Here is an 18,387-nt window from a genome sequence, read left to right as displayed (position 1 = left end):
CCACAGTGTGATCTATGAACACTGATGAGGATAAAGTACAGTAACAATAATCTATAAATAATGATGAATAATCCAAGAGGTTCCTGTTGTCCAGTGCTGTTGTGTAGTGTTTGTGTGTCTCAGTCAGATTGTGAGTCAACTCAGTGAAACTCGCTGGTTTTATACTCTCTCTCTGTGCGGGGCTGGAGACGCTCTGCTCTGTGATTGGCTGGGCTGATGACGCTCCTGCTCTCTGATTGGTGGAGCGCGCCGGCACAGGCTTCCCTGCGCCGCGCGCTCATTGGCTGCAGCTGGTAACCCAATGCCGGGAATACCCACGTGGGGAGAGTTTCGGAGAATCCCCCTCCTGTGTGTTTCTGTTGGTGTGTGCGTGTTTCACTCTACGTGTGCGTGTGCGTGTGCGTGTTTACTGGAGAGAGAGGAGAGGAGAGTGAGGGGAGGGAGGGTTTCACAGTGAAACTTTCACTGCTGGAATTTCCAGCTCAGCTGTGAGCATTGCTGACATTATTATTGGAAGAAATAAAATACTCTGATCATGTTCAGTGCATGCATGCCCTTTCCACTGGAAATATAAACATTTTATTTTTATTTTATTTTACCTTAGTTTTTTCTTCTTTTTTATGCTTTATCCATTGTGTTATTGATGTTGACGATGTCCTATGCAGAGTATTGTGTTCTGTCCGTCTGTATTTCAATGTTATATGAGATACATGAAGTTGTTCCTGTGTAAATAAGCCGAAAAGGCTTAGCAGGATTTAGTTGACCAGTGATTTGTCATGAAACTGTACTTTTTCCTATGCAACCTTCTAATAAATTATTCAATCAATCAAGTTAAGTTAATAGCAAAAATAAACAAAATCATGCTCTAGTTTTATCATAAAGATGTTGCAACTTGAGCACAAGTGAAAGTATATTGTCCAATTAGCATCAGAATATGCATTACTTAATATCGACCGTATAATTAAGTAGGCTCCTCATTATTATGCATAATGATTTCACCATCATTTCTATCAGGTTGTAATCAGTGATGCATTCATGATAAATCATGGTAATTCATGATAAATTCATGGTAAATCACTCTAATGTTGCAGCACGAGGCTGATTTGACTTAGTTTGATGTGCTGTGTGTGTGTGTGTGTGTGTGCGTGTGCGTGTGCGTGTGTGTGTGTGTGTGTGTGTGTGTGTGTGTGCGTGCGTGCGTGCGTGCGTGCGTGCGTGTTCGTGCGTGTTTGCGCGCGGACGTCGCCTCCTGATCAGGTCTCGTGCTGTTTCACCACGGGCTCGATTATAATAATGATGAAAACACGCCCTCATGTGGTGAGTGGTTGTGTAACACCCTGATGAGTCACGAGGATGCAGGGATGATGTTGAGAAAGATGATCACGTTATGATGCAGCTTTATGAGCACATGATGATGATAGGACTCTATTAGCAGGGCTCTATAGGCAACCTTAAACAGGAAGACCACCCATTTTCAATATTGAAATATGTCGTTAATAGGCCTATACCTTAGAGGAGTTGTGTGGAAATAGAAAAAAATGATTTTGGGGTTTGTAAAATGACCATCAAATCAATATTTCAAATGTTTTTATTTTCACATATTGCCATGAATTCCATAGGGATAGATCACACATGACATTTATGACATCATCAACTTCCGACAGGCATTTCCCCTATTGAGTGAAAGATTAGCTATTTCTAGAAGAAATAAAATATTTAAAGGAGCTATAGTCAACTTTTTCTTGAAAAACGGATGCTAAAATAAAAATAATGTTTCGAAAATATTTTATAAAAAAAATAAGTTTCATATTATGTGTTTCTATTCAAAAATGACCCCAAAAAGCGTAAAATAATGATAAAATAATCATTTTGGCCATTGTCAGACCAACACTTTGTTTACTTTCTAGTCTATAGACTAGGATGTAAACAAAGTGTCGGCCCTACAATGAAAAAGTTGACTATAGCTCCTTTAAGGTAGCTCCTTTAAGGTGTTTTTAATTTTACATTGTAGTATAGGACAATTATAATGTATTAAGGCATATTTGTCGTATTAGCCGGCAGAGATCCTTTTAGGCACGGGTGGCAACATTGGCAGCCTGACACGTTACACAGTTTGTGTCAGAGTGACACATTGATTGATTGATTGAAGACTTGGGAGCGTGTCGCTGTTACTACATGTCATCTTTTCGACACACGACTCTAACCCTCACCCTAACCTTAACCTCTGTGGAGTGAGTCGCTAACCCTCACCCTAACCCTAACCTCCATGGAGTGAATCGCTAACCCTCCGGTCGAAATGATGGGCGTTCGCAAAAGCGAGATTTCCCCTGAAGACTTCATTCGAAGTTTGCATAGGAAAAAGTACAGTTTCATGACGGTACAGTTCACTGGTACAAGGTCTACTAAAAAGAGATCCTAGTAAGCATTTCTGCTTTCTTGCACAGGAAAACATTGAAGTATCTCATATCTATACTATAATTTTGCGAATGTCTGAGTGAGTGAGTGAGTGAGTGTCTGTCTGTCTGTCACAGCGTTTCTCCTCGGTGGCTGGAGCAATTGATCTGAAATCGCATCACCATCAGCATATGAACACACCTGACATAACTGTGAAGCCCGTTTGTCACTTTCACAAATCGTATGCTGTATATTAGCATTTTTATGGTGTATCTACTATCTATTCTGCATCTAGCATGAGCCATATCTATTCTGCATCTAGCATGGGGCAACATGTTTAACCAGCTCTGTGTGTGTGTGTGTGTGTGTGTGTGTGTGTGTGTGTGTGTGTGTGTGTGTGTGTGTGTGTGTGTGCGTGTGCGTGTGTGTGTGTGTGTGTGTGTGTGTGTGTGTGTGTGTGTGTGTGTGTGTGTGTGTGTTGCAATGCAATATAGCATTGCAAAAGAAAGTACAGTAGATTCAATAGAAGGGTCAGGGTAGGCTGGGCCTTTAAGTGATTTTTCAGTGTGATTTTAAAGGATGCTAGAGCTGCTGTTTTCACTAGTTTTGTGCGACAGTCTTGAAGCAGGGCTATGCTTTGCCAAAAGACGTACACATTTGAAACTTGGAGATACAAGGTTTCTGCCAGACAATGATGATATTTTAGTGATTATGTTGCGAGGAAAACGTTGAGATAATAGCCATTTTGGTTAGAACTGACTGAAAATAAAAATGTTCAAGTGTTATCAAATTATCTCGCGGCACCCGTGGAATGCCGTCACAGCACCCCAGGGTGCCCCGCCACCCGCTTTGAAAACCCCTGGTGTAGTGTATCTTGTACACCAGGCCCATTGCAAGATGTTGTACTACTGCATGTCACTCCCCATCTCTCTCCCCATTTCCTGTCAGTCTACTGTCCTGTCAATAAAGGCATAAAAAGACCAAAAACATATCTCTCTCTAAAAAAATATTTCCAACTGATTTTGAATAACAACCTTTATTTTCTTCTTTAGAAATATTCTCTTTCACATCAGCATGTAATGATCATTTGACTCTCATTTGATTCCCAGATTCTGGGCCCTGGGTACAAGGATTCACTGTGGGGCCCCTGTGCTCTGGGCCCTGGGTACAAGGATTCACTGTGGGGCCCCTGTGCTCTGGGCCCTGGGTACAAGGATTCACTGTGGGGCCCCTGTGCTTTAACTATTGAAAAATAGCAGATATACAAGCTCACAGACTTTTCAAAAATAGCAGATCTACAAGCTTGCATCTGTGAGCTTGTATATCTGCTATTTTTCAGCTAAATATTATAAAATAATTAAGGGCCCTGGTAACTCGGTGGAATGTCTGGTGAAGAGAAGGTCATTTTAAATCCAAAGCCAAGACAACTCGGTCTGGAACCTGCAAGCAGACCGGGGCAGGCAGACCGAGGCAATAGCTAACTAAAGAGCTAACCAACACTCCGATGTGCTTTCTCTTATGTTGGTTTGTTGTGCTCGTGCTCCCGTGCCAAGCAGCGCTGCCTTGCATTGTTTGCAAGTTACTGTTTTGCTTTGTCAACTGTGAAGTGTGAAATGCTCCCAGTTTTTACATTTTGGAACGTCCACATCCGTGAGAGAGTGCTGCACCGGACACCCATACTTATTACATCATAGAATCAACCCCTCCCCTGATTACCATTCACCCAACACACGTGGGTGTGGCTAACTTCAGCTGGGTCACCACCCACCATGACAACCATACCAATGAACTGGTGGGTGTGGCCACATAAAAACATAATTTTAACTCTTTCTGTACACTTTTTTGGAAAAATTCTTCCTCCTAGTATAATCATAATAGTAGATAATCATGCTTTATAGAGGGGAAAATCATGGCACCCGCACTTTAAGGGCAGGGCTTGGCATCGGCCACAGGTTCACAACAGTCGAGCACCGTCTCAAACTCTCCGATCTGCACCGCGTTGTACGTGCCTTCAATGGAGGTCCAGCGGGTCTCCCCGTTGTGGAAGGTCTGCCTGAGGCGGGCCGTGAAGGGGATGTCAGCCGTAAGCTTACGGCCCGCCAGGCGGACGGGACAGGAGCGGTTGGGTGGGACACTGAGTTGCACGGACACAGGCTCCAGGGTCTCCAGCACAGACATAGTGGTCCCTCTGTTGAACTGCAGCGTCTTCTCACTCGGCGTGAAACCAATGTCCCCCCAGGAGCGGAGGAGGGGGATCTGGGCAGTGATGCTAGTAGCAGCACCCAGCATGTCGGGGCGGCCCATGTTCCAGGTGCTCTCCAACGTCACGGAGAGAGTCACACTCTTCGTCACATTCTGGCACCCGATGTTGGTCAACCTAGCCATGTTCAAGGGCTCTAGTGGGTGCTGGAGGATCTCTACCTCATCAATGAAGTACTCGACATCAGAGATATGACTAAAGGCCACAGGACCTTGGACAGGGGGAGCCGATAGCCACCAACCCAACCAGTAGGCCACAAGGCCGAAGATCACCAGGAGCGAGAGGACAGTGGCGAGTGAAGCGCAGAGCATTCGGCGGCGCGGTCGTCCCCACGGTCGTCCCCACGACATTGCGAGCGGGCAACGGCGACTGGACTCTAGGTCTCAAAGGAGTGGCTTAATATCAGCTCGAGGTATGGATCTATCTGGATAAGCAAAAGTTCTCTACAATAATGTCACTGGGAAATTCACTGAGCCTCTTTTATAATCCTTCTTGAAGGATCATCATGATAACGTCACTATGAGTCGACCCTATTAGGGCCATATTAGGACCATAATAGGGCCATATTAGGACCTTATTAGAACTTTATTAAGTCCTTATTAGAACCATATTAGTCCTGAAACTAGGATTTTCCTTATTAATGTGGTTGCTGTATGCAATACATTATAGTTCTAGACCAGCTTACTTATTAATGTTCTGGATAACACTCAGCCAATCAGGAAGCAGCATTCTCAGTGCTAGCTCGAGGACTGGTGGAGCTTCACATGACAGCTAGCTGGCTGTAGAATATAGTCATGGCAAGCACACCTGCAATTTCCAATTGCATCTTTCTTCTTCTATTTGATATTATTGCAGGACCACTGTAACTTTGATAGTGTACAAATGGAACCAAATGGACCCGTACAGGACCATTTCCATCTGGTTTTCAGAGTTACAGAGCTGTAAGGGTCCATTTGGTTCCATTTGTACACTCTCAGAGTTACAGACCCTGTAAGGGTCCATTTGGTTCCATTTGTACACTCTCAGAGTTACAGACCCTGTAAGGGTCCATTTGGTTCCATTTGTACACTCTTAGAGTTACAGACCTGTAAGGGTCCATTTGGTTCCATTTGTACACTCTCAGAGTTACAGACCCATGGGTGTCATTTAAAAAAAACTAAATGTAGGAAACCAAAAACAAAGGGACCCATAAAAATGTGTCTGCGACCCACAAATGGGTCCCCACCCACTGTTTGGGGACCAGTAAACTAAACCAAGAACATATCATCAGTATTTAATATCTAATTAAATATCTGAATTGTTTTTATTATCATCATAATCATCATCATTAATAGTATTAGTAGTATCATGTGCCTGTGTCTGTTTTCTCCTGATGAAACCCAGGCGCCCCCCAGAGGTTGTAGTGTGCCACTGCACCCTGAAACCTGCAGAACATGTTAGGTTTCTGTGGTCCTCCTAGTGGTCATTTAAATATCACCTCACAGCATCATGTGACTGGGTTTTGATTGATTGATTAACAACAGTAGGCCTACAGAGAGAAACTGCACTGAAACTGTACCAACTATCTATCTAATCTAATTGATTGATTGATTGAATACCTTAACAGAAACATTATTAACAGTACAGGTACAATCAAAGATAATGCTAAATGGTAAATAGTATAATGGTGCATCATTCATAGAGCACTTTTTATCCAAGGTGCTTTACATAGATTGTGCATTACCTTCACCCATTCACACACACATTCATACAGCAATGGCAGAGGAAACCATGCAAGGCACCAACCTGCTCACTGGTAGCAACTAGGGGTTCAGAGTCTTGCTCAAGGACCACTTGACAGTTGACACTAACTCTAGGGGAGGCCGGGATCGAACTGGGAACCTTGTGGTTGCCATCCGTCCGCTCTACCGGCCTCTCTAGCCCTGATTACACAATGGCTGTGTTTACATGGGTTACAGGTATATTCCACTGTTATTCAGAATGACTGCTCATTCAGAAGAAACATGCATTCTCTTTCTGGTTTGGATGAATCATCAGAATATCAGAATATACTTTTATTCAGGCTCCATGTAAACAGTTGGGTCTGAATCTGTGTTTGGAATGAGTTCATATGGTCCATGTAACTGTGGCCATAGCATCAGAATATGCATGAGTTAATATCCACCGTATAATTAAGTAGGCTCCTCATTATTATGCATAATGATTTCACCATCATTTCTATCAGGTTGTAATCAGTGATGCATTCATGATGTAAATCACTCTAATGTTGCAGCACGAGGCTGATTTTACTTACTTTGATGTGCTGTGTGTGTGTGTGTGTGTGTGTGTGTGTGTGTGTGTGTGTGTGTGTGTGTGTGTGTGTGTGTGTGTGTGTGTGTGTGTGTGTGTGTGTGTGTGTGTGTGTGTGTGTGTGTGTGTACACTATTGTACTCAATTAATCAATAGGCCTACATGAATAACACATACACACAATACAAACAATATACAAGAAATATGTGTGATATTAAATGAAATGAACAGCGGTATCATTTGTATATTAATATAATTTTGTGTTATTCTATAGACTGTATAATGTCTGTTGTTATATTGTATAGACAGTATTATGTCTGTTATTGTATATAAACAGTATTATATGTGTTGTTATTGTGTATAGACAGTATTGTGTTTGTTGTTAGTGTATATAGACAGTATTATGTCTGTTATTGTATATAAACAGTATTGTGTCTGTTGTTATGTCTGGCTGGTCATAGTTGTTGACTCACTGCTCTGACGTCACTGTCTGGAACCCTGCATGTGGTGTTGGTGCCCCCTTGTGGAAGTTGTGGACATACTGTCACATTACACAATAAATATGTATTAAATATGTTTTACACAATTTGAAACGGAATGACCCGATTTTAAAATATAAACACAAAACACTAACAGTAAGTAGAGGCAGCAAATATGTATGTACTGTACTTACTGTAAGTGTTTTTAATTTAATATTTTATTAGACATAAATGCATAACAGCAGGAGTACAATCAAAACACTCAGTCTAAAAGGATTACACCCAAAAGGTCCTTGTGGTCTTGATGACACATAAAACATTGGGTCCAAACAATAAACGAAAACCCATTCATAAAAACTTTAAAAAGTACAAATTGCAATACATTAAAATAAACAACACACAGCACACAATTCCTCGACTCACAACAGGAGCTTTCTGTTGCTCCAAGGATGCAAAGTTCCTCTGTTGGTGCCCTCAAAGAGTGAGCTCAGATCAGCAAACTCAAGTCCATACTTCCCTCTGATGTCCTGCGTGAGGAGACACACCAATATGTGTTCCTTATATTAATATGTAGTGTGAAGGGACACACCAATATGTGTTCCTTATCTTAACATGGTGTGTGAGGGGACACACCAGTGTGTGTTCCTTATATTAAAGGACAACTCCACCCTAAATCACATCTAGGCTCATTTTCCTACTTATATTGATACAAAATGACTGTCCATGGGGTCTGTTAGGCACAAATGCCCCTGTTGTCCAGTTTTCCCTGCAGAACCCAGCAGCTCTCATAGCATAGAGTGGAGCCTATAAGCCATCGCTTTTACACTATTTGTTGCGGTCAAAAGTGATTAATTTTTTTCATGAATGTGTTACTAGTTGTCTGTTTTTGTTTTGTTTAGCAGACTCACAAAATACGCTGCTCAGGTGGTCTGTGACTCCATCTTCCCATTTCCACACACAATCTATGAGAGGACAACTAAAACCATGTAAAGGTTATCCTCAAATAGTCCTCAATGTAAGCTGTACTGCTGGTGCTTGTGTAGAGTGGATGGACAGATAAATCTGGGTTGATGGCTTGGTGTGTAGTTAGTAGGTAAAGTTAGCCAAAAGTTAAACCAATCTGGGAACTAAATCAAAATCAATGTCTTTCTTCACAAATGTGTTCATAAAAGTGTCTACTATCACCTCTGAACTTTCTCAATCACAACTCCCTCCGGAAACTTTGTGGGAGCCAATCAAAGTTGGGGGTATCAGGATACCTGGGCCTGGGATTAAAGGGGATAAAATAAAATAAATGGCCAATATGAGCGTATGAGGTGTGTAATTAGGGTATGTTTGGGCTGCTGAATCCATTCCAACCATTAGTTTTCAGTTAAAATGACTCCTTGGCCATAAAATAGGCCTAATTGGCTAAGGCTTAGCCAATCATGTCATTCGAGTTCACTTGTCCTGTTAGTCCCTATGTTTTAAACCCTTTTGAGTGTTCCTTGTCAGATTGTATCATGTTATCCTGTGTGTCATGATGTGCACTTACCCGCCTGATCTTAAATAGTTTTCATGAATTCAAACCCTACTCCAACCATTTTTTAATTGCCAATATTATATGTCTCGTGGCCTATTTTATGGCCAAGGAGTAATTTTTACTGAAAACTAATGGTTGGAATGGATTCAGCAGCCCCAAAGTCCTATATATTTTGTTCCCTCTTTGGATTGCAGTTCATGAATCATGTCCCTTCGGTCGCTCTCAATATGATCTTGTTTCTCCATTATCTCAGATATATGAGAATACATGACTTGGTTCTTTAGCAGTTGAAGAACATACCACAAGGGGTCATCAAGCATGCCATTACGCTGCTGTATCTTGGTGAAGAACCTGGCCTGCTTTTCTCTCACTAAAGCTTGCAATGAAGGCAGCCCTGCTTCCAACAAGCAGGTTAAGTTATTAAGTGTAATAACCCTCAACCCAGGTAGGGATTTCACTCCAGTCATGTAGAGAGTTTCACCAGATTTAAAGGGAATGTGAAACCAAGCCTCACACCCATACAAGATAGCTGATGAGAAAGAAGCCTCAAAAACATTGGTTTTACACAACATGGAGCATCATAGTTGGTGGACAGGAAGATAATCAGTTTGTTTAAGTGCTTTGTCTTCTCGATGCAACTCTTTTACAATGTAGAGTAGAGCAAGGTGAGTTTCGGGCATTTCCATCAGCAGTGAAGATGGCTCCAAGATATGTATAACTGTCATAGTGAGATAGATATGAATAATTGTCACAGTGAGATAGATATGTATAACTGTCACAGTGCCTCACTGTAAACGAAGCAAGTTGAATAGGTTGCCTGTCTTCATCAGATCCCAATACAGCCATCAACGTTGTTTTACTTTCATTAACAAGCATGCCACATTCATCACAATATTCCTCCAGATGTTTCAGTTATTCAGTCAGCCTTTCTCTTGATGATAACGGTGTCAACCATTAGCATTAAAACGTGGAGCCGTCGTAGGAAACCATCGTCCTCACACTGTTGTTTCATCTTTCTGATGAGCATGTCGACAAACATCACAAACAGGAAGCAGGATGCTGTTATTGTAGTGGAGCCCAGGATACTTCATTGACATCAGGGCCAAGATCATGGTAACTCCACATCCCAGGCTCTGTAAGACTGAACAGTTTTCCTCTTGGGAGCCTGTCTGTCATAGGCTTTGGAAAAGTTTATAAAGGCAACACAGGCAGCTTCTTTCTTTCTGACACAATGTCCAATGATAAGCCTACAGGCCACAATGAGTTCTATTCTATGCATCCTCTTTTAGGTTGAGCTCCTGCTCTCGGAATGGCTTACACCAGGACATCAGTCTGTTATTAAGCACACAGTCATATTGGCTGCACTATTGATCACACTCATGCCCCGGTAATTGTCACAATCAAGTCGGTTACCTTTCTTAAATAACAGAATCAATCTAGCTGGGGCCCAGTTCACTGGATAACCAGTTAGACATAAGGAGTTCATGAGTGTACACAGAAACATCACCAATTCACCTGGCAGTTTGAACACTCAGTTTTGACTGAGTGAGACTGAGGGAGGCCACAGGCCCAAACCGGTCCGTCTGCACCGGTGAGATGCTGTTGTACTAAAATGAATAATACAACTACAAGAAACTACTTCAGAGAGAGCGGATATTCCCTTTCTCCAGAGGTTTGAACACACCTGGGCTCACACCATCAGGTCCTGCTGCTTTTCCAGCTCTTAACTGGTGGTCAATCACATGTTGGGCTTCTGGCATTGTGACAGGGTCACCTAGACCAGTGTTTCTCAACCACTGTGCCTGGGGACCTTTGGTGTGCCCCTGAGAAGGGTCAAGTGTGCCCCTTGAAACTGCTTGAAAGCCAGTATTGTATTTATCATTTAAAAAATGATTTAAACTAGTGAAAACAGCCGATCTACTGCGAGGCGTTGTGTGCTAGTAGATCTGCCGTATTATGTTGGTGTGCCCATGGATTCTTGGGACATGAAAAGTGTGCCCATGCAGAAAAAAGGTTGAGAAACACTGATCTAGAAGTGGCACAATGTAAAGCGCCTTGGATGAAGGTGCTATATAAATGCACCATTTAACATTTACCATGTTGACATTACAGTCCTCCATATATATTAGGTTGTCTCCCTCACCGACAGGAGTGTTCAGCAGCCTCATATGTTCTTGAAAGTCACTTTCAGAAGGCATCTCCTGTGGAGGGATGAGCTAAACTCACCCTTCCAATCAATAGATTGCCACAGCAATTTTGCATCACCACACTCCAATACACGCTGCCAGAAAAAAGAAAAACTACTACAACAAAAATTGCATTAATTCACATTAGTACATTAATATGATATATTAAAACAAATACTAGTAGGAAATAGCTTTTACAAATTAATTTATCCTGAAGCTATTCCTAACGGCATGTGTTTTCGGTGAACGTATGTTTAGAGCAAACTGTTCCACAACAATATGTGTAAAGGGCAGTGGTTTCCTACACTGGGGCCTGTCAGTGTGAGTCTTAGAATGCATGCACAAGTCCTGAGCACGCTCTAACAACATCTTTGCACTGATCATGTCTTCAGGGAACACACGCTTCTGACACACTTTACATAACACATAAAGAATACTAGTAGCATCAAAAACATTCAATATCATCACAAGTATAAACACTACTAAAGGCCTGTGTGCAGAGTATGGAAAGGGGGACACGCTGCATAGTCTGATAAATCAATGGTTCCTACTTGAGACCAAAAGAGAAATGTGATGTGTCACTATGTGACAAAGAAGAAGTTGCCAGCACTCAAGGAATCTCCTTTTCACATGTTTTATTTATTTACCTCTATGGACAGGAGCAAACGTATGTGTTTCCACCTTAGTCTTCGTCAGTGTCACAAACGCTGAAGAAGACTATAGGTCGAAAGTCTCAAAACGCGTACGTTTGCTCCTGTCCATAGAGGTAAATAAAACATGTGAAAAGGAAATTCCTTAAGTGCTGGCGACTTCTTCTGTGTCTCATGTTATTCTGAGCCGTGCACCAAAAAGACTTTCTAATAAGGAGTGTTGCGGGCTTTCTGCTCTATTGCAGATATCTCTTTCTGCTCTATTGCAGACATCTCTTTCTGCTCTATTGCAGATATCTCTTTCTGCTCTATTGCAGATATCTCTTTCTGCTCTATTGCAGATATCTCTTTCTGCTCTATTGCAGATATCTCTTTCTGCTCTATTGCAGATATCTCTTTCTGCTATGTGTCACTGTGACACAAACTTTTCTTTTTCCCTTCTGAATAATACGAGCCAATAATTGACCAATGAGATGCCTAGCATACCAGGTGTTGTGCAGTAGCCTATAGAGGCCTATCATCATCATGTGCTCATAAAGCTGCATCATAACGTCATCCCTGCATCCTCATGAGTCTGCATGTCTGCTGTCATCAGGGTGTTACACAACCACTCACCACATGAGGGCGTGTTTTCATCATTATTCTAATCGACCCCGTGGTGAAACAGCACGAGACCTGATCAGGAGGCGAGCACGAAGTCCGCGCGCGCGCGCGCACACACACACACACACACACACACACACACACACACACACACACACACACACACACACACACACACACACACACACACACACACACACACACACACACACACACACAGCACATCAAAGTAAGTAAAATCAGCCTCGTGCTGCAACATTAGAGTGATTTACATCATGAATGCATCACTGATTACAACCTGATAGAAATGATGGTGAAATCATTATGCATAATAATGAGGAGCCTACTTAATTATACTGTCGATATTAAGTCATGCATATTCTGATGCTAATTGGACAATATACTTTCACTTGTGCTCAAGTTGCAACCATCGAACATCTTTACTAGAGCATGATTTTGTTTCTTTTTGCTATTAACTTAAATTGATTGATTGAGGAATTTATTAGAAGGTTGCATAGGAAAAGGTACAGTTTCATGACAAATCACTGGTCAACTATTTTAACATTGAAAGACAGACAGATATACAATACTCTGCATAGGATATCATCAACACCAATAACACAATATGGATAAAGCATAAAAAAGAAGAAAAAACAAAGGTAAAATAAAAAATAAATAAAAGGTTTATATTTCCAGTGGAAAGGGGATGCATGCACTGAACATAATCAGAGTATTTTATTTCTTCCAATAATAATGTCAGCAATGCTCACAGCTGAGCTGGAAATTCCAGCAGTGAAAGTTTCACTGTGAAACCCTCCCTCCTCCCCTCACTCTCCTCTCTCTCTCTCCAGTAAACACGCACACGCACACGCACACGTAGAGTGAAACACGCACACACCAACAGAAACACACAGGAGGGGGATTCTCCGAAACTCTCCCCACGTGGGTATTCCCGGCATTGGGTTACCAGCTGCAGCCAATGAGCGCGCGGCGCAGGGAAGCCTGTGCCGGCGCGCTCCACCAATCAGAGAGCAGGAGCGTCATCAGCCCAGCCAATCACAGAGCAGAGCGTCTCCAGCCCCGCACAGAGAGAGAGTATAAAACCAGCGAGTTTCACTGAGTTGACTCACAATCTGACTGAGACACACAAACACTACACAACAGCACTGGACAACAGGAAGGAACCTCTTGGATTATTCATCATTATTTATAGATTATTGTTACTGTACTTTATCATCATCAGTGTTCATAGATCACACTGTGGAGCTGCGTTTCTATTGGCTGTTCTCCTCCTGTTGACTCAATACTAAAAGGACAACATCTTTTCTCTGTGTGGAATATCATCGTTTTACCCTGGCTCTTCTTGTGGATTATTACCATCACAACACACACTGCACTATGACTCTGGAAGAGCTGGACGGATGCAACAACAACACTGACACCAAGTGAGTACTTTTAACCTCAACCATTACGCATTTTACGCACTTTACGCATGACGCTCTTCTCTGTCCAAGAGCGATTTTCTTTTGCAAGTGAAAACACTGAGATAAAACAGAATGATAATAAAGCAAGCACAGTAGAAGTGCATCACATAATAATGCAGCGTGCAGAGAGAGCAAAGCAACTTGCATTAGAATCAACCAGAGAAACATTTATGGTCGCAGTGTTTTTGCAGAGCAGAGATTGCTAAGCAAGGCTGTAAACTCCGTACGTTGTGCAAGCACAAGCAGGGGCGCTTGCACAACGTGCAGTCACGAGCTCATAGCTTTAGTCATCATCATGACGTACAGACATGCTGTCGTGACTCGTGACTTGTAGTATGACTGATACTAGCCCTACATTATATTTCATGGTACAGCAGGCTTGACATGGCATTCATTATATGGGTTGATATTACAGTATATTTCATGTTAGATTATATTATTATAGATATATTACATTATATTTCATGTTAGATTATATTATTATAGATGTCTAACAGTGTCTCTCTCTCTATCTCCGCCAGAATGGGTGGGATACACCAGGCTCTGGAGGAGCTGCTAGCGGCCGCTCAGAGACAGGAGTGTCTGACCGTGGGAGTTTACGAGTCTGCTAAGCTCATGAATGTGTAAGTACACCTACTATCTATAGGATAAACCACATCATTACAAGATCACTTACAGTTAAGCTGCACACTGGGGGTGGTAAATAAATAGCCGATCTGCAAGCTCATGATGCATCACGAATGTAACGCGTTGTGAGCTTGCAGATCGGCTATTTACTGACTGCATTTTTCCAGACTTTTCAGTGGTCTTGTGCAGCTGCATGTGCATGCATGCAGTTTTTCTTAACTGCATGCATGCACTGAAAAGGCTGCACGAATGACTGCTTCAGTCAGACTGAGTTGATATAAAAAGACATCTTCCATAGTCTGTTCTTTGATCTAAGGCTACATTCCAGTCATACAAGTGACTTCAGGTTTAAGGACCAAGCTTTGTCTTGTCTTGTTGGTGGTGACATTAGTAGCCTACAACGTTGTAACGTGCGTCTTTCTTTCTGCAGAGATCCAGACAGTGTAGTGCTGTGTGTAATAATGTTGTGTATTTCCTACTGTGTGTCTATGCAGGGATCCAGACAGTGTGTATTAATAGTTGTGTATTTCCTCTGTGTGTCTATGCAGGGATCCAGACAGTGTGTATTAATAGTTGTGTATTTCCTCTGTGTGTCTATGCAGGGATCCAGACAGTGTGTATTAATAGTTGTGTATTTCCTCTGTGTGTCTATGCAGGGATCCAGACAGTGTGTAGTAATGTTGTGTATTTCCTCTGTGTGTCTATGCAGGGATCCAGACAGTGTGTAGTAATAGTTGTGTATTTCCTCTGTGTGTCTATGCAGGGATCCAGACAGTGTGTAGTAATAGTTGTGTATTTCCTCTGTGTGTCTATGCAGGGATCCAGACAGTGTGTAGTAATGTTGTGTATTTCCTCTGTGTGTCTATGCAGGGATCCAGACAGTGTGGTGTTGTGTGTTCTGGCCACAGATCAGGAGGATGAGGCTGACATTGCGCTCCAGATCCACTTCACGCTGATCCAGGCCTTCTGCTGTGACAACCACATCAACATCCTCAGGGTGTCGGGGCTCCGCCGGCTGGAGCAGGTCCTCTCCGGGGTTTCCAACACGCCGGCCAGCCCCACTAGCGTGGTGGACAACAACAACCAATCAGAGCCCAGAGACCTGCACTGTCTCCTGGTCACGGTACGTCACCACTCCCACTCCACTCCGTGTTTTACTACTACTATTACTATTTACTACTATTACTATGACTACGTTACGTCTCTCACCACTCCACTCCGCTGGCTGGATTCATGCCTCCATGTTTTACTATATTACTATTTACTACTATTACTATGACTATGTTACGCCTCTCACCACTCCACTCCGCTGGCTGGATTCATGTCTCCATGTTTTACTACTGATAGGCTATAGCTGCAGGGTGTTGAGCAAACTGTGGGTCGTGGAGCCGTTCTGGGGTCACCGGCACAACTTTTATGGGTTGCACGCAAAAGCAACTGATTTTTTTGAAAGATAGTTTGAAAATAATTTAAGAAATGTATATTTGTAACGGCTGGACCTCGAACCTGGGCCTCCCACATGAAAATTCAATATCTTAGCCATTACTCCATTCTGACCAATGGGATGTAGGAACAATTACATTTCAGACCATTGCCATGGCACCCTCGAGTGGACATCCCTATTGATCCAAAGGGATATCCCTATGGCCAGAGGTTTCGAAACCCGGGCCTCCCGCATAAATTCAATATCTTAACCATTACTCCAAAGGGACATCCCTATGACCAGAGGGAGATACTAGACTTATAAGACCATCAGGCTGAGGCTGTGAATCTTTCTCTTACACCTTGTTTCATAAATAGTGAAAATATCAGATGTGCAAGCTCAGTACGTGATGCATTGTGAGCTATCAGCTATGTTCACCCTTTCTGAACGACTAGGCCATTATGAATCGCACCGCGAGGCGTTGTGTGCTTGTAGATCGACTGTTTTCACTAGTTCAAATCATTTTTAAAATGATAAATACAATACTGGGTTTCAAGCAGTTTCAAGGGGCACACTTGACCCTTCTCAGGGGCACACCAAAGGTCCCCAGGCACAGTGGTTGAGAAACACTGCTGTAGTGTAATGTGTTGTATTCATACAGTATTATGTAGTCAGTGTGTTTGAATCAAACCACAACAACTAATGAATCCTTCTTGTGTTTGTTCTCCACCAACAGAACCCCCAGTGCTCCTCCCTGGACTCCCAGCATGCCTTGCAGCGCGTGGGTCTCTACTGCTCGGAGCGTCGTGCCAAGGACCAGTGGGTCCCCAGCCTGTCCCTGCTGGAGCGCTGATCTCACAGACCTCACAGCTCGCTGAGAGAGTGAAGACAACGGGTCGGTGCAGGGATAAAACCCTGCTGCAACGGAACCGGAACCACGTCTAAAAAACCTGCTAAGGTTCAGAGACGAGGGACTGTGGCTAAGCTACACTACGCTAAGCTAAGCTAGCTGGCTGCGCGCCGCAGAGGACAGTGACAGGCGTAGTAAACAACGTGGCTACGCTAAGCTAAGCTAGCTGGCTGCGCGCCACAGAGGACAGTGACAGTCGGAGGCGTAGTAAACAACGTGGCTAAGCTACGCTGAGCTAAGCTAAGCTAAGCTAGCTGGCTGCACGCCACAGAGGACAGTGACAGTCAGAGGCGGAGTAAACAACGCGTCAGCGGTGGAAAAGCTTTCCCTCCGTCAGAGGAAGGCGTGATGACGTCATCCCAGGATGATGCAACGCCTCCGTATACGACACGCTGTGGTGGAGTCTGCTCTACTCCCCCACCGAGAGAGAGAGAGAGACAGAGAGGATTGTGGGGGCTGTAGTCTACTCCCCAGCAGAATGACAGAGAGAGAGAGAGACAGAGAGGATTGTGGGGGCTGTAGTCTACTCCCCAGCAGAAAGACAGAGAGGATTGTGGGGGCTGTAGTCTACTCCCCAGCAGAAAGACAGAGAGAGACAGAGACAGAGAGGATTGTGGGGGCTGTAGTCTACTCCCCAGCAGAAAGACAGAGAGAGAGAGGAGGAATGGAGGACGGTGAAAGGGAGGGGAGGAGGTTTTTCTGTTCCCACACCGTCAGAACTGTTGACGTTTCTTTTTAAGGCGTGTTTGGAATTTATTCCACGACTGACTTGAGAAGAGGAGTGGGAAAAACAAGGCTCTGGTTTCAGAGAGGAGAGGAGAGGAGAGGAGAGGAGAGGAGAGGAGAGGGTGTTTAAACAAGAGGGGGTGTTATGTGATAAACAGTGACTTTGTGACGCTGCAAGGGGGAAAAAAAGCACTGCTTTTCTTTTTCTTAATTGAAATGTGCAGCCTTTTATTAGTTTTATTTATGCAACGATCAAAGTGAATGATTAAACCCAACCTGCACATCATGTTACAGTGGAGACAGGAATGAATGGTTTTATTATTTAAATGATGATTTGTCCTGAAAACTAAAACTAAACAACATGAATTGTTTGTTTGTTCTGAGAAGAAGTATTTAAATGGAACAGAGTAATACAGTATATGAAATAATATACAGTGTATGAAATGTGAATTGATTGTTGTCGGGAAATCATGTTTTATAAAAAGGCTCTGCTTATTTGAATAAATTATTGTTGAACTGAACTTCTGCATACTTTGAGTGATTCATCATAGTGTGTGTGTGTGTGTGTGTGTGTGTGTGTGTGTGTGGGGGGGGGATTGGTCCTGTGTGAGGTCACATGATCTAAGAGCAAGAGAGTGAGTCAAAACAAGGATTTATAATAGAGAAATGTCAACCTTCTGAAGTCTAAGTCCAGTGGGAAGTTCTTTTTTTACACAATATTCAAGATGTTAGATCTGCTATTTTAGCAATGTTTTGAAATAGCACTTCAAGTCATTCATTTGCAGAGCCCACTTTTAGTACCAATGTTTAACTGAGCCCCAACTCTCCATTTAT

General features: G+C 42.9%; 1 protein-coding gene across 3 annotated transcripts; it reads left to right on the top strand.

The window, feature by feature from the left end:
• Nucleotides 1–13,517: 13,517 nt before the first annotated feature.
• On the top strand, nucleotides 13,518–18,074 carry LOC308285335 (growth arrest and DNA damage-inducible protein GADD45 beta-like). 3 transcript variants are annotated; one of them, XM_080726059.1, is made up of 3 exons: nucleotides 13,518–13,828; nucleotides 14,389–14,490; nucleotides 15,365–16,618. In XM_080726059.1, exons 1-3 carry the CDS (start codon nucleotides 13,782–13,784, stop codon nucleotides 15,771–15,773), a joined length of 558 nt encoding a protein of 185 aa, XP_080582185.1. In that variant the 5' UTR covers nucleotides 13,518–13,781; the 3' UTR covers nucleotides 15,774–16,618. The 3 variants fall into 3 exon arrangements, 1 of the variants encoding a protein (XP_080582185.1); XR_013962049.1 differs by lacking the exons at nucleotides 13,518–13,828; nucleotides 14,389–14,490 and adding exons at nucleotides 16,654–17,288; nucleotides 17,490–18,074 and having other exon boundaries at nucleotides 14,747–15,617; XR_013962050.1 differs by lacking the exons at nucleotides 13,518–13,828; nucleotides 14,389–14,490 and adding exons at nucleotides 16,654–17,452; nucleotides 17,490–18,074 and having other exon boundaries at nucleotides 14,747–15,617.
• The last annotated feature ends 313 nt before the right edge of the window (nucleotides 18,075–18,387 follow it).

The sequence above is a fragment of the Nannobrachium achirus genome (genome assembly GCF_963921795.1).
Source record: "Nannobrachium achirus genome assembly, chromosome: 1".
NCBI lineage: Eukaryota > Metazoa > Chordata > Actinopteri > Myctophiformes > Myctophidae > Nannobrachium > Nannobrachium achirus.
Note: the sequence above shows the minus strand (reverse complement) of the source record. Positions and strands in the feature narration are given on the sequence as shown.